The sequence below is a fragment of the Cyprinodon tularosa genome, unplaced genomic scaffold (genome assembly GCF_016077235.1).
Source record: "Cyprinodon tularosa strain WSP-4 unplaced genomic scaffold, ASM1607723v1 ctg156, whole genome shotgun sequence".
In the NCBI taxonomy this organism is placed as follows: Eukaryota; Metazoa; Chordata; class Actinopteri; order Cyprinodontiformes; family Cyprinodontidae; genus Cyprinodon; species Cyprinodon tularosa.
This window is the reverse complement of record NW_024038395.1, coordinates 612381-636724: the sequence shown is the minus strand read 5'-3', so window position 1 is coordinate 636724 and position 24344 is coordinate 612381. Positions and strand designations below refer to the sequence as shown.

The following is a 24344-nucleotide window of genomic DNA, read 5'->3' as shown; positions in this document are numbered from 1 at the left end:
ACATTCTTCTACTCAAAACAGTATTAACATTTCTTTAGAATTTAGTTTATTTTGGTTTCAAATGTCTTTTTTACATTTCAAGGTTCATTTTTGCCAATTAAACGGTGATTGCTTTAAAGGCACACTATGCAACATTTTTCAGTTAATTAATGTGTTCCATAACGTTTTGGATGATTAAATGAGTCATTTCAGGTTGAACAAAGCTATTCTCGGCCACCCTGGTGGTCTGTGGGGGAAAAACCGCACTTGCAACTGCAGGAGCACCGACCCGTACCCACAGGCTCAGAAGTCTCGTGAGAGTCAGTCTTGCTTTACGGCGAGAACTGCTACACGCCCCCAGTTAAAAGCATGCTCGTTGCTAGCACAGTGGCGATCTTTGTGCAGTTAAGTTCACATCGCAAAATCGCGTCTGCTGCTTCCTTTTTGACTATTTAAGAGGAGAGATCATCAGCGCTGTGTCTCTCTCCCTGCGTCAGATGATTAAACGCGGCCGACGCGCTGCGCCTGCTGCTCAAAACGCGCCGCGGGACCTTTTGCTGCGCCTTGACGTGCGTCAACCATTGACTTTGCATGTAAACTTGCTGCTTCTGTCGCGCCAGCTGCGTCCAGTGTGTGCATTCGTTGCGTTCGCCTGTCTGCTAAGCTCAAAACAACCGCGCCTGGCTTGACGGAGAAACCAGGAGAACAGCTGTGCATATTTACGACAGTGCACTTTTACTTTCGCCCTCTGGGGGGAGCCTCGCTGGAAAATCAACACCGGTTGCATAGTGTACCTTTAAGACAAAGCAATAACAGGTGGTCACATGAATGTTTTAAGAATCTCTCAGTGTTTGAAAAACTTCCAGTTCAGTGAAGAGAAGAGAGGCCACAGTTTGGGTTGAAGTAGATTCAAAGCGATTCCTTCATCTAAAAGGCACATCATCAGGACTTTTCCTAGAAAGAAAACACAACTAAAAGAGCAGTTGCTTTTTGCTGCAAACACCACACTCAACAGATGTTTAGGAATTTCCTGTTCTTGTGATTTACAAAGTACAAAAGGGAATCACATTTTTCTGCCTCATTTGTACTTTACTAGGTTGTCTGAGGACACAACTTTGTACTGGAATGCTTATTTAATCATTGGGCACAGAATCTAAAAACCTTTCTTAGATCTTTTCATTGCCCCTGTACATCTAGTGGGTGACAGAACTTGTTCAAGCTGGGTTATATAATCAAGCAATTAAATATTTATGTCCTTAGTTTAGCCTGAAACCATTGAAACCAGGATGCCAACAGAACAACATAACTCAGCCACAGGGGGAGACACGGCTGTTGAGCCAAAGGGATGAGAAACACATCCAAAGGAAAATAAATAGGAATAACAAGGTCTGACAGTGTTGGGGATGCTCCCTGTCTGTCATACCTGACCTCCAGAGGATGATTCAGGTTGGTGGCATAAAGGTAATAAGCAAATATTGAGGAAGTTCTAGAGAAAACACCTGCAACCATCATTACTGCCACAAAGGCCCTACCTGTACCATCTCCCTTCCTTTGATGTCACATTTTACCCTCTTATTTCACTCTTTTTATGCACTTCCATCTTGCTTCATCTTTGTTTTTACAGTCTTCCTTTTATTTTTCAGATTGTGGTCTGTAGTCAAAGAAACTCTCCAGACACAGCAAGTCTTCTTTCAGCGGTCAATTCCCTCTTTTTACCATTCAAGGTAAATATTGCTTTTTTGTGCGGATGCAGTTTGAACAAGAAGGGATTTACATCAGTATATGTTTTTTTTTTTTTATAATGTGTGATACATGTTCTTGCACCTTATGGACACTGTATTCTTAGTTTGCTTATATTAATTTATGCAAATAACACAATTGAAAAAGTTATAATGTGAAAACTTATAATCCATTTTATTTGTGGATTTAACTATGTAATTGGGGCCACACAGGGCCGTACGCAGGGCCCAAAAAAGACTGAGGTCAAGAGTCACTTCTAGGTAGGTTCAGTGGCGGTTCCCCAAATAATGCTTTTAATTCCATTGTTTAAATCTGGTCATTTTCAGAGTCTTAAGGAGCAAAAGCAACATTTTTTATGACTTTTGAATTGGCTAGGCAGTGCATTCCTCTGTTCCTCTTTCCATGTCAGATATTTCAGGTATTATAAACTTGTAAACTTGATTTTTGTCACCTTTGTTTTGAAGCTTCTATCTATAACTGGCTAAAAATGCATCACAAAAGGCATTCCAGTGTAATTTAAATGAGTTGCTTTTTGTTTACTACTATATAAATGGACACCCAGATCCTATTATACTACTATGCTGATAATAGTCCCTAATCTGTTCACTCTTGTTATGGAAAGCTTTTGGACCTATTCCTATTATAATCTTCCACAATACTTCAAGTACCATGCAATACAAATTTGACTTTTAAAACATTCAGTTCTGGAACAGTATCTTCCTTTTCTACTACCTGTTCTGCCTCTATCTCTGTCCTCATTGCTCTTCTTGCTGCTCGGCCCAAAGAGGAATTCGGTTTGAATCGGCCTTTACCTCCCTATCCTGTACTGAAATAATAGAAATGAAAGAAATGTACCATTTCAACATGATATTTCATCTTTTAACACTGAATAGTGGTGAACTGTAAGGTGCCGTGAGATGATATGAGATGATATGAGTTGTGAAATGGCGATATATAAATAAACTGAATTGAATAGTCATTTCAACACATTAATATGTAATGAAATGAAAGTAGTTTTTCAGGTTCCAGAGCAACTCAAAAACAAAAATAACATAAATAATTTGAAGTATAGAAATTAAATAAACAAGATAAAATATGCACTTTTAAGCGATTATATGAAATAAATAAGTATAGTAGTCTACAACTTTACAAGAGTAAATAAAAATGCAGCATTCTGAGGCTTTTTGAGGGACCATTATGGTGACTCTTGAAGTAAGGGCAAGTTAACACGGTAATGTATTATTGTTTTGAAAATCAGCCAGATTTTCTGTTTTGTTTCTGCGCGCGATTTCCTGTCCCGCGCGTACCATCTGCTCTGCTCTCTACCATCTTTATGCATTGAGTTCTGGCTTCCAGCAGAAATATAAAACAGTTTAACATCCACTGAGAAACCATTGCAGAATAAACATTTTATTTTCAGTTCAAGACGTTGCTAATATATCAGATGCATAATGAATGTTGATTAAGCTGCTGGAAATTGACTGACGACTGTTACAAAGAGAGTTAAATAAACTTTGATTCGATGTTCCCTTGCTGTCTGAGTAGATCGCTGGGCTGAAATATTTCCTCATTACAATGCCGTTTTTCTCAAAGTGAACGCCAACTTAAACTCTCCACCTGCACTAGTAGCTCTATATGCTCCTATTCCAGGGACTGCTGTGACTGACAGATTCACTAATGACATCTGCAGCCTTTTTGGCAGTTACCATAACGACAGTGAGTGTTGACGGTGTGCAACACGTACGCCCAAACCCTCAAGCTTCTTTTTTCTGTTTTTATTAGTACTCTTGGCTCTTCAAACATGAAGCACCTCCCAGTTTTGTGGGAGACCTAGATTGTCGTCCTCCATTCAGTTTCAGTATTATTTATTTTTAGAGTTTATATATCACAATTTAGGCAAAATATTAATAAAAAAAATATCGAGGACATGACCTTGCTGTCGTCATTGGTAGTTATGGCCCTGGGGCCACAACTTTTTGTCTGTATGTTTGTGTTTGGCAGGTGCCAATGTTTGGACCAGGCATTACACTTGCTTTGTGTTTAAAAACTGCAGTATTACCGTAGTTAATTCAAAAGTAGACATTTAATTTTCTACAAAATTTATGTTTACCTGCTCATGCATATATATTTAATGCTAGAAATATCTCTGAAAACTCCACTTTAGACTCATTTTATTTAACAAATTTTCAGAGTTTCGGATTTTCTGTTGCCTTTTCTTTGGTCTCAGTTGTGTTTTTTTTTTTTTTCTTCCTTATTGCAAATCTGGCTTACAAGTTAAACCTTTGTAGACAACTTTATAGACATGGGCTTTCATAACAACAAGAGACGGCAGCTCCAGTGATGGCAGCTTAGGTTTTCTTTTGTTATCTTTATGTTTTTCTTTCAGGATTAACTTGCTTGAAAGTTATTTTCAGTGTCTTTCACTTGTAGAAAAGATTTTCTACAATAACATATTTGAAAGTTAATTTGATAAGTGTGTTGACTAGAACTTACCTACCTCACCTAACCTGTGGAGGCAATAACCTACCACCATCATATTGTTCACCTCCCACAGATTCCTGCAAAGCCTCAAACAAACAAGCATAATAGCAGCCTCCAAAAATACCACTACCCTGATCTGCTAACAAACAGAACCAAGTGAAATGATGAATTCCTAACAACTCCACCAAACAGCTGACATTGAAGCCCATTAAACCAAAACCCCCTATTCATGCATTTGTTCAACAAAATCAAAATTGTGTCTAGGTTCTAAATAATATTGCTATAAAGACCAAATAAAGAGTAGAAGACATGTTTTTTTTAATCATAAATATTAAAATGATATTCTCTCTTTCCAGTAACCTATGACTCTATTGACAGCCATCCTGGTCTTTTAATAGTGTTTAAGTTGCCCTGAGGTTTTTAGCAGTGCATGTTTAGTAATATTCATGGACTGTCAACTTCTATCATTCCATCCTATTCAGCTCCCATCATCGTATAGCTGGTTGACCCATAACCAGCAATTGTTCAGAAATATTGTTGCAGGTCCCAAAAAAACTATCACTGACTTGGAAAAACGTAGAAACGAGCTGAGTGGGGTTGTACGCGACCATAAAGAAGCTGTTGGTAAAGGGGGAAATAGATAGAAGATGAAACTGATCTGGCTGTTGTAAATGACGCCCTTTAAAGGAGAACTCCGATCATATTCAGAATTCAAACTTCTCGGCTTCTCGGTATCGGCTGTTGATCAAGTCCCAGTGCTGCATCTGGTGTTTGTCACAAAGGGCTATTATCCAAGTCATCTTGGAAACATTCTTCTTCCAAATGTTAGCTACATATTACGTGTTTTTTCTCTGGCTAGAAGTACGATGGAAAATCCTCCAACTTCAAGTTAGCAATCCAACGACGAACCCGTCTGTGGTGGATCATGAAAATTAAAAAAGCGAATATTTTTTCACTTTTACCCAATGTATTACAACATCCAACTGCCATGCACGTGGGCATTGTTAGTATAACTGTAGCTCTTGTGAATTTCAATGATGGAGTCCTCTGGAAGTCTTAAATAATTGTTGTGTGCTAGGCTTACTGCGGCGTGACGTCACTGCCGAAAGATGTCAGGAGTGAACTGTTACTATATTTTGGCAAAAATGGCCGCCCCCAGACTCGATGAAAATTATTGTTTTTTGTTTTTTTTTACTGATTAACCCTAAATTCATTAAATCACCACAAACGTATGAGTTTTAGGTATAGATAATGATCCATTGGTTATTTCTTGCTGACCAGACTTCCTTTAAAGCTCAGCCTTAGTTTCTCTTTTCAGGTGGCCTGAACACTTAGATGGCCTGAACCTTTTCTCTACATTCAGTAGTCGGTTGAAGTTATAAACACAGCTTCAGGGTTTCCTTGAGAGACCATTTTTAAAGTCTCCCTGCCAGTCCAAAACACCCAGCAACAAACTGTCAACCATCCACCAATTTTTGTTGTCTGTTAATATATTTTTTACTGCTTTCACCTCAAACTATGCTGAAACTAAGCCTCAACATTTCATGTGAAAGTTTGATCTATAGGTGTGAAATTTAATGATCCTCCCAGGGTCCTTGAATCCTAATGAAAATGTCCGGGACCCATATAAGCAATCTAATGCACCACCTTGCACACCGCCTCATCCCTCACTGTTTTTCTTTAACCTCAGATGGCCAGCACCCAAAAAGTAAAAAGATTAATTAAAGCAGAAGTTGTCCATTGAAACCATCTCTCTCTCTGTCTAACACACAAACTCTGAGCCAACAGAGCCTTCTCTGAAATATAAATGAGCTGTGCGGTATCAGCCAGTTGCAGCAGTAACATCAGGCCATTCCAGATAACTGCAGAGAGTCAAGAAACCAAGACTGAGCCTGACATCAAGATGGATCTATTATTGAGAGGAATGCATGTTCAGGATTATCTCATTAAGCCAGGACTAGTTGCATGATCATCTGTGATGAGTTTCTATTTATCACGGGGAATTTTTCTCAAGAAGTCGCTCCAACCTAAGTACATTAATTCAATGGCATTCACTGAGGGAGGCTAAATGCTCTGAATAGCTGAAGTACTTCAAAGTCCTTTGGCAGAGATTTCTTTCACATGAGCTCAGCCGACTGCTGCAAGAATGATTTTAAGCATATTGATAAATCGGTCTTTTATTTCAAGAACAGAACATTAAATGAGACTTAACTGTAGAGCCAAGGGTGGAAATTACCTCCCACCACTGGCCAAATGCGAGTAAACTCATGAAACAGTCGGCAAATTTGATTAAACCAGAAGCCACAGAAGAGAGGTTGCAATTGAATAGCTATGTAATTTTAACAGCTAACCCTTTGAGGGCAGCAATGCACCTGAACTGCAGCTACAACACTCAACATATTTTGGCTGAAATTACAATCATGCCTGAATTTAGGACACAATCTGCAGAACCTAAAACTCAGAGCTTACTTTGAATCTCTGTTAACTTGATTCTCCCTCAAGTCTAATAAAGAATCTATATCATCATTTGCACTAATTTCTTAATGTTTATTATTGTTCATACAGTTATGTAGTAAAAAGAAGTGGTTATTATACTCACTTTTTACGTCTAACAATTTCCTTTCCCATATAGAACAACTAGATACAGCCAGTAAAGGGCTTCTAGCAGCTTTAAAGTCACAGTCATATTGAAATACTTAACGTGTTTTCAAATATCTTTTCTGTCAATATTTCCTTTTTCTTCTAAACAATCTGAAATGTGGACACAAACATCATAGAATTAATGAAGGCTTCATTGATTCTTTGGCGAATGATTCTCTACACAACAAGGCAATAAGTAAAAAACAAATAACTTCAATACGTCAAAGTAAGAGCCATGTCTGAATAACACAGTTCTATATTCAGCAATCATAATAACAAATTAGTCAAAGTAATATATAATAACAGCAGCTGGAAGGTTATTGGAAAGGCAAGCCTGGGTTTAGCAAAAATAAATGGCAATTTAAACATGTTGCATCTCAACACCATGCAAAACACAGTTTGGTTTAAAATCCCTAATTATGAATTAATAAAAAATATAGGCGAGGTTTCAGCATGTTTACTGATGGATAATAGCATTCATTCTTTGGAGATGATAACAGTTTCAGGGTTTTAAATATTTCATTTCTGTTTATAATACATGTTTAAAATCCAGCTTCTCTTGTTAATTTCGAAAGTTGCCTCAGCTTATACTTTCTTTTTGACTGTTATGATGTTATCTGATAAGACAGGTCGCATCAACATGAAATATAACCTCATCCAATTTACCCATAAAACCCTCTGTAGCAATAATAGCATTTCTTTCGAAGTAGAAAATACCAGTTAAAGCTAAAAAGCTCTAATTAATTGCAATTTTATAAATAATTCCTTAAAGAAAGCTTTTTACAGAATTAAACCAGGTCAAACTTGAATTTTAGCATAATTACTCCTCTTGGTGAGTCACTCTGTCGGCTAAAATCATGTTTTAGAGTCTCTACACTCCAGTTAACAAAGAATCAATTAGTAAATTAGGTGACGATTATTTCAATAATAGATTTATCACGATTAATCTGATTTATTGTTTCAATCCTAGTTTAATTGTTTTTGCACAAACCAAAACTGATCTTTTTCCTGTGCGATTGATTTTATATTTTTTTTGTATTTTCCCCCAAAGTGGATGCCTTTTACTTTGTAACCGTGTCTCCCTTCCTCTTAGACCCATGAAATTGCAGCTGAATTGCTGCACAGACCTTTGGTCTATTTCAGTCGGAGCTAACTGAGCCCACTTCCAGAAAATCGTGTCGGGTGTGATCACTACCATTGATTTTCAATGGGCGCTTAACACCATGACCTAGTCCGGTACAATTTTCTGTCGGATCAGTGTGTTCAGGGCTGTAGAAAGACAATAATGATGACACATCTGGACATGCTAATACACTATATTGCCAAAAGTATTTGCTCACCCATCCAAATTATTGGAATCAGGTGTTCCAATCACTTCCATGGCCACAGGTGTATAAATTCAAGCACCTAGGCATGCAGACTGTTTTTACAAACATTTGTGAAAGAATGGGTCGCTCTCAGGAGCTCAGTGAATTCCAGCGTGGAACTGTGATAGGATGCCACCTGTGCAACAAATCCAGTCGTGAAATTTCCTCGCTCCTAAATATTCCACAGTCAACTGTCAGCTGTATTATAAGAAAATGGAAGTGTTTGGGAACGACAGCAACTCAGCCACGAAGAGGTAGGCCACGTAAACTGACGGAGCGGGGTCAGCGGATGCTGACGCGCATAGTGCGAAGAGGTCGCCAACTTTCTGCAGAGTCAATCACTACAGACCTCCAAACTTCATGTGGCCTTCAGATTAGCTCAAGAACAGTGCGCAGAGAGCTTCATGGAATGGGTTTCCATGGTCGAGCAGCTGCATCCAAGCCATACATCACCAAGTGCAATGCAAAGCGTCGGATGCGGTGGTGTAAAGCACGCCGCCACTGGACTCTAGAGCAGTGGAGACGCGTTCTCTGGAGTGACGAATCGCGCTTCTCCATCTGGCAATCTGATGGACGGGTCTGGGTTTGGCGGTTGCCAGGAGAACGGTACTTGTCTGACTGCATTGTGCCAAGTGTAAAGTTTGGTGGAGGGGGGATTATGGTGTGAGGTTGTTTTTCAGGAGCTGGGCTTGGCCCCTTAGTTCCAGTGAAAGGAACTCTGAATGCTTCAGCATACCAAGACATTTTGGACAATTCCATGCTCCCAACTTTGTGGGAACAGTTTGGAGCTGGCCCCTTCCTCTTCCAACATGACTGTGCACCAGTGCACAAAGCAAGGTCCATAAAGACATGGATGACAGAGTCTGGTGTGGATGAACTTGACTGGCCTGCACAGAGTCCTGACCTCAACCCGATAGAACACCTTTGGGATGAATTAGAGCGGAGACTGAGAGCCAGGCCTTCTCGTCCAACATCAGTGTGCGACCTCACAAATGCGCTTCTGGAAGAATGGTCAAAAATTCCCATAAACACACTCCTAAACCTTGTGGACAGCCTTCCCAGAAGAGTTGAAGCTGTTCTAGCTGCAAAGGGTGGACCGACGTCATATTGAACCCTATGGATTAGGAACGGGATGTCACTTAAGCTCATATGTGAGTCAAGGCAGGTGAGCAAATACTTTTGGCAATATAGTGTATGTACCTTCATACCAAAGCCAACAGATGCTGATAAATGTTTTATTTAACGCATTTTCTTTGCTTTTGAAATAAATATATGTTGTGATTAAATCCTTTTTTGGTGAAAAAGTACAAACGTCTCCACTTATATTAGGAAAACAGGGTGATCTTTGCCTTTTTATTTAATTCATATGAATAACAGGGTTGATGGATAAAATCCCACTGAGCAAAAACTGCTTTAAAAGACATTGAAGACGACATGATTTACATCCAATCGACGTCTACATTTGGTTGAAAAGTGAAAGGCCGTCAGATCGTTAAAAACACAATGAAACTGGTTGTCTTTTCTGTGTCTAATATTGGACTAAAGTGGTACCGAATCAGAACGAACACAGCCCAATTTTGAGCAAAATATCTGGACTAAATCAGGGCTAGACCAGATTTAGCTTAAATACCAACATCTAAATGATGTCTGATGTTTGAGGGTAAAGTGTGTGCAGAAGCCTAGGTAGGGAAATGTTAAAAGAACCAACAATGGCAAGAGGTTTAGGGAATCTTAAATTGGATAAAAGGAATTTGCAGGGAAGATGCCATAAGGGGGTTTTGCTTCATGTAACATTAGGTAGCTACAAGCAGAGAACATGTCTACGGTAATTTAAATCCAATTACGTCTCGCCGGTTTCCCTACTTTTAGGCAGGCACAAACTAATTGTGGTGAACGAGGATCTCATGCTTTTCTAAACACACACGCACACTGCATTCTTTATTTTATTTGATTAATCTACTATTTAACTTTACAAGCACTCTGAGTATCTGCTGCTCTTTTATGTTGTTTGAATCAATTGCAGCCCTCAGTCATGCCGAAACACCGCTCCTGATTATAATTACTGCCTAAAATTGTGGCTAATTTTTTTTATTAAAGAGAAATGTATCTTGATTGGGAATGGGTTGAGCTTTACTGATTGTACTGCTGCTGAAATTACACCAGAGTGGAAGTTAGGAAACAAATAGAGAAGCAGTCTCTCCAGCATTTAGCCCCATCCAACTTTGTCCCTGTGTCTTCTGTTCTGGAGTGTGTGTTTGGTGGTAGTAAAATCCTTTTAATTCAAATTTATCTGTCCACCAAATCTATAAATGTTAAGGCATCCATCTATAAGAAATATGAAAAAAATTAAAAATATGTTTAAAATTTCCCTTTCTGTTCATATTTCAACCCACTGTCTCATTAGTGGGCGTGAGTTTAGGGCGACGCGCACTACGGCGACAGGGGAGGTAATTGTCGACACAACAGATGAAACCCGGAGGAGAGAATCGAAGCAGGGGTGGATTTAGGAAATTTGGGGCCCTAGGCAAAGACAGGCATGGGGCCCTCTGAATTGAGAGGACAACTCATAATACAGACCAATTATAGAGATACAGACATTTTAATAATAATAGAAAAACATTCTAATTTTTGACTGCCCTTAATGATGTTTCATATTTTTTTATTATGTCTAGGGAGAAAAATAACAATTCAAGATATCTTTAATCACATTTTGGAGAGAAAAAGGCATTTTGAGATATCTCAAATGATGTCATCTGATTTGTCATTGAAAGAGTCACACATCCAGAATTATAATCAAGATATTTCAGTTAATTTAAACTAGTTAAAACTATATTTTTGTAATATCCCAAATAAAAATATCCCCAAATAAAAATATAAATACTCTAAATGAATTAGGGATGCACGATATAATCGGCTCCCTATCGGTATCGGCCTGTATCGGCCTTAAAACTGAATATCGGACATCGGCCACCCCACCGATATTTAACCTGATATTTGATCAGCTTCTGAGTTTCTAAAGTCTCAAGAAAAAAAAAATACTACTTCTTCTTCTTCCTCAAAAACTTCTTTTTTACAGACTTAAAAACTTCTAAAGACGAGGGAAAAAATATCGATACATTAAAATATCACAATATCTTCATATGCTGATATATTGCCATTTAAAAACACCATATCAGTCTCTTTTACTAATGAAATATTGCTATATGTCATTGTTATGCTACGAAATCCCCCAAAAATTCACAAGATTTTGCCATATTCTTATATGTTGATATATTGACGCCGTATTGATCTATTTTACTAACAAAATCTCACAAGAATTTGCAAAATATCACGAGAGTTTGTAACAGAATGTTGAAAATTTCACGAGATTTTGAAAGTAAAATAGATCGATACCGCGCTTTTTAAAAATCAATTTGATATCAGCATATGAAAATATATTTGAGTATATTATTTTTCAAAGTGTCAAAAATGGATAACAAAACTGCTATTTTCAATGACTACTTATTTTTGTCCAGCTTTAACATCGGTATCGATATCGGTTATTGGCTACATGAGTTTTAAAATATCGGATATCTTCCAAAATCCCAATATCGTGCATCCCTAAAATGAATATTTGAAAGGTGAGTAAAATTATTATTTTATATAGGCTTATTTCATTTTCAGGCTAATTCTAAAGTATTTTAAATTGTTAGCAGTTTTTTTCAGATTTCGGTAATTAATTCAGGCTTTTCAATTTAATTGAATTTGAATAAAAAAATACTTAACTTGAAAGGATTCAGATATTCATTTGCAATGTTTTGTGGGGTTTTCTTCAAAATCTTAATAGGTTAATTGCCAAAAGATTCTCCAAAGTAAAATCAAAGAAGTGTCCTACTATGACTATAAAGCTGATCCCAGTGGGAAATTAGTCCTACTAACTATGTAGGGGCAGTGATAGCCATGCCAGTTCAGGGACTGACTGCAGTTCTACTGTAAGGTGCCTTGGTGAAGGTCAATGACCGGGGTACCTGACATGGAACAACCAGACCATGCATATTGCTGTAGCTTAATAGAATATATTAATTACGTGATGTATGCTTTCATAAAAAATAAAAAGTAAAAATCCACCATCCCCCCTTCCTTCAACTCGACTACTGCTTATACTCATTCTTGAATAAAACTTGTTGGATCCTTGAGCCTAGACAGATAGACACTTGTTTCCAGTTTAATTGCACTGCATACATGTCATATTAAAGATGTAAAAAGTATTGAAATGATTTTTCATGCTGTAATTTTATTACATTAGAACCAACTGTTATTTTACCCGAGGTGGGCAGACTTTTAACAGCCGCTGCGTCTTCTGATGATGGGGATGAAACAGAGCCAAAGTGACATCTGCTTGCATAAATTCATTTTAGATTTTTGAATGTCTCCCTTATGTTTTGAATATTGTTTAACAAGAACAAAACTCCCACTGGGGAGTGGCTGCCGCTCTGAATGTTGCTGTTAGCACTGCTTATTAATCATCTTCTGCTTTAGTACCCAAACACTAACCTCTGAAATCTGAGTCTGTGTTGCACCTTTACGCTTCCACAATTCAATCAGGTGGTAAGCGGCTCCTCTGGGGTCATTTAGGGAGGAAAAGGAAGTGAGATAACGTGATCCTAGCAAAGTTGGCGACGGCAGATTTTAAGAAGGCGTACGTAATATGAGTGAAAGAAAGAGATAAAAGTATTACAGGGATTTTAAAGGATTAAAGAAACAAGATATATGAGTTTCATGGTGGGAATAAGAATTAGGAGACATGTTTCCTATCTTTCCAGCCCTTTGAAGAGGAGAGCATTAATGGAGGATGGATATAACAGGAATGGCCTTTTTAAGAGTGGAGAGAGTCCTTTTGAAGCCATCTGTGGAGAGGACACAACATGGAATCCGTAACAAGACCTTAGAGACATGTGGAAGAGTTAGCAGGGCGACATGGAGTGCAGGGATGAACGAGCTGGGTGGAGATAGCGAGCCCAGTTAACCACAGTGGGGAGAGGGATTAGAGCCAGGCGGTCTCACAGGCCTCCTTGGTGATCTCTGAGCTTCCTCGCTTCAATCCTATGCCTGGCTTGCTTTCCACTCCTTAAAAGTCCTGAAAAGGAGCATGTGTGTGTTTGCCTGGGATTGTGCTTTTTTGTGCAGAATTGATCCTTCTGTTTTCTTGTAATGACCTGCTGCGCTCGATAACCTGCTGGAGAGAAAAGCAAAGGTTGACTGGCAGCAGTAGGAAGGTTTTTACCAAACACTAGTCACGCAGCCCTTTTCCCTTCTCCTGCTCATCATTCTAAACATTGCACTGTCACATATCCATTACATGTTAATCCAGTAGAATAACCTCAGACGTTCGATTCATCCACAACAGCTTTAGGGGAAAGTACCTGCACCTTCACAATCCTGCAGATAGGGGGCAGATATTTCATAACCCTTTGAGCTGCTTGTTTATCCGTGTGTCATTTTGCTAAGTATCGCCCTCGCGGGTCATGAAGGACGTCAGTTTAAGAATGCATCACACACAGCAGCTGAGCTTGCCCACGTTTGCCCTGACGTGTCGTTATTATGTCATTTTTATTATGCGGCTGTTTATATTTCATGTTGTCAGGAATCCTGTGTGGGTTGGCTAATTAGCACAAGTTTAGTTTAGCTGTTTTACTAAAAATTTAGGATTCTCTCAGGCCAAAGTGGTGGGAAGTGAGATAATGCACATCTGTCTTAAACAAATGAGGTCGCCTTCAAAATGATATTTTGTGGATTAGTTTCATTTTGTAGCCTCAGTAAGTATGAAGTTCTGTTTAATTCAAATGTTCTTTATTGATCCCAAAGGGAAATAACATGTTATTGTTACTCTCATAATGTTGTTTTTCTTTAGCTTTTTTTTGTTTTTACAGCACTGGCTAGTTTTTTTTATGAACAATAGGTATGAAAGGGGGTATAGAGAGGTGGACAGACATGTGGGAAAGGACCACAGGTCGGATTCGAACCCGGGTCACCCACGTCCAGGACTAAGGCCTCCATAAATGGGTCGTGTGCACTAACCACTGCGTCACCAAAGCACGCGCCACGGTGCTTTTTTTGATAAAAAAAAAAAGTTGTCGCAGATGTTAATAGTTGTAGCAGCATCTTCTCTAGCAGTCAATGAAGCAGCAAAGCCTTTGACTGGATGTTAGGGCATAGAGCTTGGAATCCACAGATTCTGACTTTAAGCCCCACTCCCACAGACTGCCACTCTGGGACTTTGAGCAAGACACTTAACCCCACACTGCTCACTGGGCGTGGCAAAATGGCATCCCACTGCTCCCCAAGGGGATGGGTTAAATGCAGAGATACATTTCTCTCATTTAAGATCAATAAAGTTCATTTATTATTATGTTTTTCTTCTGAATATGATGCTTACTCTAGATCAGGGGCATAACTTTCTGAAGCACTGGTGTGGACATGCCCCCACCCACAATTTCCGCTTTTTTCCCCCTTTCTGCTTATTTCCTTTAGCTTAAGGTAACAGAGTTGGGTGCAGCTAACTCTCGGTGTAACATAATCAGATCTGTCGATTAGAGACACCTGATTTACAGGTGCTGGTCATAAAATTAGAATATCATGAAAAAGTAGATTGATTTCAGTAATTCCATTTAAAAAGTGAAACTTGTATATTATATTCATACATTACATACAAACTCATATATTTCAGATGTTTATTTTGTTTAATTTTGATGATTACAAATGACAACAAATGAAAATCTCAAATTCATCATATCAGAAAATTAGAATATTACTGAAGACCAATAAAAACAAAGGATTTATAGAAATGTTGGCCAACTGAAAAGTATGAACATGAAAAGTATGAGCATGTACAGCACTCAGTATTTAGTTGGGCCTCCTTTGGCCTGTATTACTGCAGCAATGCGGCGTGGCATGGAGTCGATCAGTCTGTGGCACTGCTCAGGTGTTATGATAGCCCAGGTTGCTCTAATAGTGGCTTTTAGCTCTTCTGAATTGTTGGGTCTGGTGTATTGCATCTTCTTCTTCACAATACCCCATAGATTTTCTATGGGGTTAAGGTCAGGAGAGTTTGCTGGCCAATTAAGAACAGGGATACCATGGTCCTTCAACCAGGTACTGGTAGCTTTGGCACTGTGTGCAGGTGCCAAGTCCTGTTGGAAAATGAAATCTGCATCTCCAAAAAGTTGGTCAGCTGCAGGAAGCATGAAGTGCTCTAAAACTTCCTGGTATGTGGCTGCGTTGACCCTAGACCTCAGAAAACACAATGGACCAACACCAGCAGATGACATGGCACCCCAAACCATCACTGACTGTGGAAACTTTACACTGGACTTCAAGCAACGTGGATGAAGTGCCTCTCTTCTTTTCCTCCAGACTCTGGGACCTTGATTTCCAAAGGAAATGCAAAATTTACTTTCATCAGAGAACATGACTTTGGACCACTCACCAGCAGTCCAGTCCTGTTTCTCTTTAGCCCAGGCAAGACGCTTCTGACGCTGTCTGTGGTTCAAGAGTGGCTTGACACAAGGAATGCGACAGCAGAAACCCATGTCTTTCATACGTCTGTGTGTGGTGGTTCTTGAAGCACTCACTCCAGCTGCAGTCCACTCTTTGTGAATCTCCCCCACATTTTTGAATGGGTTTTGTTTCACAATCCTCTCCAGGGTGCGGTTATCTCTCTTGCTTGTACACTTTTTTCGACCACATCTTTTCCTTCCCTTCGCCTCTCTATTAATGTGCTTGGACACTGAGCTCTGTGAACAGCCAGCCTCTTTAGCGATGACCTTTTGTGTCTTGCCCTCCTTGTGCAAGGTGTCGATGGTCGTCTTTTGGACAACTGTCAAGTCAGCAGTCTTCCCCATGATTGTGTAGCCTATAGAACTAGACTGAAAGACCATTTAAAGGCTTTTGCAGGTGGTTTGAGTTAATTAGCTGATTAGAGTGTGGCACCAGGGGCCATCAATTTTGAACCTTTTCACAATATTCTAATTTTCTGATATGATGAATTTGAGATTTTCATTTGTTGTAATTTGTAATCATCAAAATTAAACAAAATAAACATCTGAAATATATGAGTTTGTATGTAATGTATGAATATAATATACAAGTTTCACTTTTTAAATGGAATTACTGAAATCAATCTACTTTTTCATGATATTCTAATTTTATGACCAGCACCTGTACAACTTAAATGTGTGGTGTTCATTTGTATTCCCCTAAGCAACTACTTTTCACAAACCTTATGTTCCCCAACATTTTACCAAAAGATGCTGCATATCTACTATATGTAAGTCTGTCGGGAGTGTGGTCTCTTCTACCTTCATCTGCTGGGGTAACAACATAGAAATTAATTTTTTTTTAAAAAGCTCAACAAGATGCTAAAGAAGGCTTGCTCTGTTCAAGAACTCCTCTAAAAACTCTAAAGTGGATTTTTAAAAAAAGATTAGAGATAAAATACAAACTTTATAATCTAAACCAGGGGTCACCAACCTTTTTAAGGCTGAGGGCCACTTCAAGGGTACTGAGTCATAGGAAGGGCTACCAACACTGACCCATGCACAGCAAGGGTCAGTGTTCACCTAAACTTCATTTTACATTATAAACATTTTTATTTTTTCCTTTAAGTTCTAATTGTATTTTAGACATTGTCATTTTGAAAGGATCTAAAAAAAAAAAAAAAAAAAAAAAAAAAAAGAGAGAAACAGAATAGAATAAAATGTCAAACTTAGCCCACTGGGGAATTGTTCTTTTCTTAGAAGTCTGAGGGCACCACGTTGGTGACCCCTGATCTAATCCAAAGGTCTATAACGTTTTCAAGGCCAGGGACCCCCAAACTGATTGTGAGATGGAGCGGGGACCCCTTAATTTTATGTATAGTATTAAATTGTGTTATATGGAACTGGTCCTATAGTCACTCTATTACATATGGAGTCATGTAACAAAAGTAATTTCTTCCTGGGATTATTAAAGTATTTCTGATTCTGATTCCTGGTTGATGGGACAGGTGTTGTGAATGAAACGGTGCTCAGCTTGAAAGAGCTCCTTTGTGTCGCTGAATGTGAGCATTGATGACTGAAAGACATCTTCTGCCTCCATTTATCTGTTTACTACAGTGTGTTGAACTAATGTTAATGTGCATTTAAAGACATTTCAATAAGTGGGGAAAAAATCACAGAGGGGAATATAAAAAAAAAGTCTAATCAACCAAAACTTTTGCGACCCCCATGCAGTACCTCTGTGGACCCCCTGTTGAAGAGCTCCAGTCTAGAGCAAGGGTGTAACTTTGTGATGAAAATTGGTGGTGACACTTGGGTGGTGACTGATGGCAAGATAACTTTAATACACTGATATTTATATTTATAGATATGAGATAGATGCTCTTTGTGCATTACATATATAGGGCGTAAAAAACATTAATGTAAAAAAAGAAAGAAAAAAAAAGAATAACAGCCGATTCCAATGACAAAATTTAAATATCACGCATCCCTAGAAGTACAATTTCAATTCCATCCATCTATCCAGAAAAATATAGATATGCTGTGTTTTCATTATAGCATACTATATTTTTTTTCTTGTAAACTTTCTGGTAAACTTGGAGATATATTTTATTGCATGTTGCATATCTCAGTAAATCTGTTTCACCTTTAAATCTGAAGCTGTCCCTACTTCTCTCTGTGCTCTGTTTAAAAAAGATTTATAAACCTATTTACTAATATAATAATGCCAGAAACAAAATTTCAAAAATATTTAAAAGCTCTGGAGTCTGAGTCTGTCTCCACAAAAACAAAACATGTGTTCATTTTAACCTGTAACTGGGAGTCATGGTCCTCTGAGACACCCAGCTTTTTTTCATTAGAAAGGAAGAACAAACTATGTTTTCTCAAGCTTCTTGTATTATAATACTAACTTGTATAAACTTACAATCTGTTGCCATTTTTAGCTGATAAAGCTGCGCATATCTGAGGAACAGTTTTTATGATATTGTAAGACCCCTAATTATTTTAACCACCATGTCTCACAACTTTTACTTAAACATCGAAGTAGCTGCCAGTTAATATTCAGTGAGTGCTGCTGTGTGTCTCTCCTCCAATATACAGGTGCTGGTCATAAAATTAGAATATCATGAAAAAGTAGATTGATTTCAGTAATTCCATTTAAAAAGTGAAACTTGTATATTATATTCATACATTACATACAAACTCATATATTTCAGATGTTTATTTTGTTTAATTTTGATGATTACAAATGACAACAAATGAAAATCTCAAATTCATCATATCAGAAAATTAGAATATTGTGAAAAGGTTCAAAATTGATGGCCCCTGGTGCCACACTCTAATCAGCTAATTAACTCAAACCACCTGCAAAAGCCTTTAAATGGTCTTTCAGTCTAGTTCTATAGGCTACACAATCATGGGGAAGACTGCTGACTTGACAGTTGTCCAAAAGACGACCATCGACACCTTGCACAAGGAGGGCAAGACACAAAAGGTCATCGCTAAAGAGGCTGGCTGTTCACAGAGCTCAGTGTCCAAGCACATTAATAGAGAGGCGAAGGGAAGGAAAAGATGTGGTCGAAAAAAGTGTACAAGCAAGAGAGATAACCGCACCCTGGAGAGGATTGTGAAACAAAACCCATTCAAAAATGTGGGGGAGATTCACAAAGAGTGGACTGCAGCTGGAGTGAGTGCTTCAAGAACCACCACACACAGACGTATGAAAGACATGGGTTTCTGCTGTCGCATTCCTTGTGTCAAGCCACTCTTGAACCACAGACAGCGTCAGAAGCGTCTTGCCTGGGCTAAAGAGAAACAGGACTGGACTGCTGGTGAGTGGTCCAAAGTCATGTTCTCTGATGAAAGTAAATTTTGCATTTCCTTTGGAAATCAAGGTCCCAGAGTCTGGAGGAAAAGAAGAGAGGCACTTCATCCACGTTGCTTGAAGTCCAGTGTAAAGTTTCCACAGTCAGTGATGGTTTGGGGTGCCATGTCATCTGCTGGTGTTGGTCCATTGTGTTTTCTGAGGTCCAGGGTCAACGCAGCCACATACCAGGAAGTTTTAGAGCACTTCATGCTTCCTGCAGCTGACCAACTTTTTGGAGATGCAGATTTCATTTTCCAACAGGACTTGGCACCTGCACACAGTGCCAAAGCTACCAGTACCTGGTTGAAGGACCATGGTATCCCTGTTCTTAATTGTCCAGCAAACTCTCCTGACCTTAACCCCATAGAAAATCTATGGGGTATTGTGAAGAAGAAGATGCAATACACCAGACCCAACAATTCAGAAGAGCTAAAAGCCACTATTAGAGCAACCTGGGCTATCATAACACCTGAGCAGTGCCACAGACTGATCGACTCCATGCCACGCCGCATTGCTGCAGTAACACAGGCCAAAGGAGGCCCAACTAAATACTGAGTGCTGTACATGCTCATACTTTTCATGTTCATACTTTTCAGTTGGCCAACATTTCTATAAATCCTTTGTTTTTATTGGTCTTCAGTAATATTCTAATTTTCTGATATGATGAATTTGAGATTTTCATTTGTTGTCATTTGTAATCATCAAAATTAAACAAAATAAACATCTGAAATATATGAGTTTGTATGTAATGTATGAATATAATATACAAGTTTCACTTTTTAAATGGAATTACTGAAATCAATCTACTTTTTCATGATATTCTAATTTTATGACCAGCACCTGTATGTCTAAATAACATGGGAATGTTCCTTCCATTTGACAAGTGCTAGTTTGTGTTGAACTCTCACAGAAACAGGATCAGTGTTTGATACTTTGATGTGAGTGTTTCTCCAGAGTACAAACTGCTGTTTAACAACACAGGAAAACATTGATTTGTCTCCAAAATCCTTCACATAAACTTAAAGAAAGAACAGTGGAAAATGACAGCCTATATTTGGAAGCTCTCAGGGCTCAACCAACATCTCATTGGCAGTCAAATGAAAGAGGACAGATCCAAGCATTTCATATACTAATGCCAGGACTCCTGTTTTTATTCAAGCAAAATGGAGGAATCTCTGGAAGAACACTGTGTCTCAATGTTTCCCTAATGTACAGACAGACAGCAAACAAGCTGCCCTGTCAGTGAAGGAGGAACTATCACAAAAACATTTTCTCCACAAAAAAAGAAAGTTAGTGATACTAGATAGTCAATCTACGACCATCCAACCTGTTTACGACTCTTTGCTTATTATTATTTTTAAAAGTGGACATAACTTTTAAAAATAAGTTATGTTAACTTTTTTTGATTTATTTTTTGCAGATTTGAGGTCTGTTTAAATCTGTTAAAGTCATCAGCAAAATCTTTGGTAAAGACTCAAGGGTTGCATTTCTCAAACCCTGCAGCTTTGGGTTCTAACTTTTAAATTTAATTTAAAACAGTTTGAGATTGTCTTGCAAAGTGGTCAGAAAACATTCAATTTGTTTAAAGCTTTAATACCTTAAAAATAGATGAACATGGGAGAAAATGCTTTGTAGCCACAGGAACAACTTTCTGGATCATAAGAGATATAATAAACTCCCAAGTGTATTTAGGACCACCTCTTTTTGGAGGAGTGATGTAAAAAAATCGGTTGTCAACATTAAAGTGCTTCACATAAAGGTGGCAGATCAGCATCCAGTGACACATAGACTTCAGCGTGTTTTCCAGCATAATGAAGGATGCTTTTGAAGAAGTAGCTGGAAAAACAGAACATAGAAGTTTTTATCCCATGACCAAAAAATTCCAGTTCATTTCCTGTGGATACTTCATAAGAAGCTGTTAAATAAATAGAACCCAACAAATAGATAAAATCTAAATATTAAAACCAAGCTGGTCATCAGCCTTTATCTGGTTCAGATGATGATGTTTGGTAATAAAAGGTGGCTTGGAGGACTGTTTGTGTTTGGTAATATTTAGTAGTGAGGTTACATAACTCTTGACTTTTTGTCTATCTGATTTGATTTTATCATAAAACTTAATTACTATCCAAGAGAAAAATCCCCTGGTTACTCATTTATACTTGTTTTCTGCTCTTGCTCTGTGTAAATAGGGTACAGACTGTCAATGATAGTGACAACTGTATATATCTGAGAGAAACAACATCAGAATCACTTTAATAATCACGGAGGGAATTTACTTTTGTTACACACTCCAGTTACAGTTTTTTATATATATATATATGTATATATATATATGCATATGTAAAACTAAATCCAAGTAAAGTGAAAAGCCAAGTAATGCTACATGCTACAGCTAGGATAGAAACAGCATTAAAGCTACAGTGTGTAATAATTACAGGGATATAAAGTCAGAAATGTAATATATTATACATAACTATGTTATTTATCATCATCTAGGAGCTCAGCCTCTTAACCTTAATATTTGCGTTGCCTTAGAATTCGTTATTTATAATTACATAGGAGCGGGTCTCGCAGCCATGGAGGCAGACATCTTTGCGCTACGGCAGCGCAGAGGCAACAAACTAGCGATTGCGAGATCGCCCATTACGCTCGAAAGTAACTACGGCAAGTTGAGAGAGATTAACTGAGATGGTACTGAACAGTAGATGGCAGTATTATGCCTGAGAAGCGTTTAGTCTGCCTGAAACCAAAGAAGAAGAAGAAGCAGGTATACTGCGCCTCAGTAACAAGAAAGGTGAACAAGGCGGCAGGCGTGAGTGACTTTGCAAACTGTTTGGCACTGTGTGGCCAAACATCAGACGAATGGAGGATCATGCCTACTCTGTATCACAACGAAAAGCGGCAGACACCGAACCCCCGTCATCTAAGAAGCGGAAACACGACAAGAATAAACGCAAGCGTGACAAGAAACGGCAAAAAAAAACGGATCAACATTGGCACGGCATTTACACGATGGAAGTCACTGATGGAGGAAAAAGGTTTTCAAAGTGACGCTCAAGTTGCCAGTTTTCTCTTGGACAGGTGATTAATCCTACACACACAATTGTCTAATATCACTGCAGTTTTTGGAGTACAGTACCTGTCTCCAGAGACTCAGACTGCTCAGACCTGTCTAAAACAATAACATGCTGCGTGATGATGCTGTTACTCCCCAGTATACTTATTCAGCAACGTCCCTGACGTTTCACAGGTAATGATTCAGTAATTTTCTGTAAAAGAATTTTCTGGATATATACCTCGGTTACTTCTCTCCGGCTCCTTTGGAGATCTTCAAGCCTTTCCTCCTCTGCTCTCACCCCGCTGGCACCCCTCCCTCGCCTGGCCCTAGCTGCACGCCCACCCCGGCCTCTCTGCCCTCTTCCTCTCCCTCTCCCTCGCCTTGTAACCCCCGTGCCACAAACAAGACTTGGACTCTGTAAACAGGGAATATATATTCTTCCAGCGAACACAATCTCGCTGTTAAACTAATGACTACAATTACTTCGTCTGTTTATATCACCATGCAAAGCAGCTCACCAAAACGTCACAACGACGTAGAAAAAATAACGGTTATATTTATTATCTAAAGTCTACATGAAATCTATACCCTACACAGACTAATGAAATACTATCTGTAAAATGAACTATGTAAACAAACCTCATCACTTGAGAAGGTAGGTGATGATGGTCATGGAAGACATTTTGTCCCGTAACGCTCGCCGTACTGTTGGGGGGGAGAAGCGGTGGGGGGGGAGACGTTCATGTTGCTGCAGTCTGACCGCTAGATGTCGCTGAAAATTACACACTGTAGCTTTAAGGCTGGGTTATACTCAAAACCAGGTCGTCTGTATGTGTCGCAGTGAACGCAAATATGCCCCCACCGCTTCCGCAGACACTCTGCTGAACATCTCCCAAATTGTAGGTGACTGCAGACAGGAGGCCTCTGATTGGTTAAATCTACATCCGCTCTAGACTATGTGTATTTCCTGTTTGGTACCTTACCGGCTTGTTTTGTTTCTATGACCGCCATTGTGGAAAACGACTCATAAAGATGGACCAACTCGAAGAGCGAGGTGTGCGAGAACGCTGGGAACCTTTTTCCACCTGGTTCCCCGCTCTTTTTGGCCCTCATGTCCCTCCGTTGTCGCACAAACTTGCCCCCACTTCTAGAATAACATAGAGCAGACCACGCTTCAAAATTGGGCAGAAATCAAAAATATCTGCGACAAGCTCACTGTGACACACTGCTGCAGGAGTATAACCAGCCCTTAAGTAGGAGTTTTTTTTTCCTTTTTCCACAATAAAGATGTGCAGAAAGTTAGGACCATGAGTCTGCATTGGTGGCTGCTCAGAAAAACCAGTGGGGCTGTTAAGGGAGTTCCTCAAAACACAACACATTTAGCCTTGTCCATGTAACCTCATGTCAGATTTGATCACCAAAGAATTTTAAGTAGCCATGATTTTTATGACATCAACAAACGACGGATCCCTTTCATCTTAAACGTAGCATTAGCTAATGAAGTATGCTGTGGATGTCTCAGCGGCCGGCTGAAGAGAGAGGCTATTAATTCTATCCAGACACTAAAGCACCATCAGCCCTTGGTGAACTCACCCCTGATTTAGTGAAGAGGGGTTATGTAGAGGCTGTCAGCAGCGCAAAGCGACACCCACTAGGAGAAGTACCATGTCAAGGTGAAACAATGCTGTGGCATGTAGTTAAAGGACTGCAATTATAGTTGTTTTTAAAATTGCACAGTTGCCTCAACAATTGGTTTGAAGAGAGTAAAGCTATTAGAGAGGAATTAGTGTTTACCAAAAGCTATTTTTGGTAGAAAGAAAACATCTATAGGAAGGAACTTCTGTCAGCTTAGATGAAATTTGAAAATTTGGTTAAAAAAAATTAACTAAAAAAAAAGGAAAATTAAAGAATTAACTACACAACACCCTGAACACAGCATCCAAGATGGCAGTGGCATCCTGTGGGGATGCTTTTCATAGGCAGGGACTAAAAACATTACAATAAAATCAGAGCTAAAATGGATTGGGTTACATCAAAGCATGCTGATGGTTTAGAATGGCACCATCAAACTCCAGGAAGCAATTGATCAGGGTTCCCCCTCAGGGTTCCCCTGCATTACTTGACTCATAAATGAAATTAGTAATCAATCATCCTATTTGCATTTTCATTTTCTTCTTCAACACTGCTCATCCTTTTAC

The 24344-nt window shown here is 38.9% G+C and overlaps 1 protein-coding gene across 2 annotated transcripts in view; it reads left to right on the top strand.

The window, feature by feature from the left end:
- spata20 (spermatogenesis associated 20) overlaps positions 1-24344 on the top strand; it is a 100987-nt gene that overhangs the window by 67084 nt on the left and 9559 nt on the right. For both annotated transcript variants that reach the window (XM_038280088.1, XM_038280089.1), the window contains exon 15: positions 1623-1703. In XM_038280088.1, coding sequence (XP_038136016.1) covers positions 1623-1703 — 81 coding nt within the window. The remainder of the gene's footprint in view (positions 1-1622; positions 1704-24344) is intronic.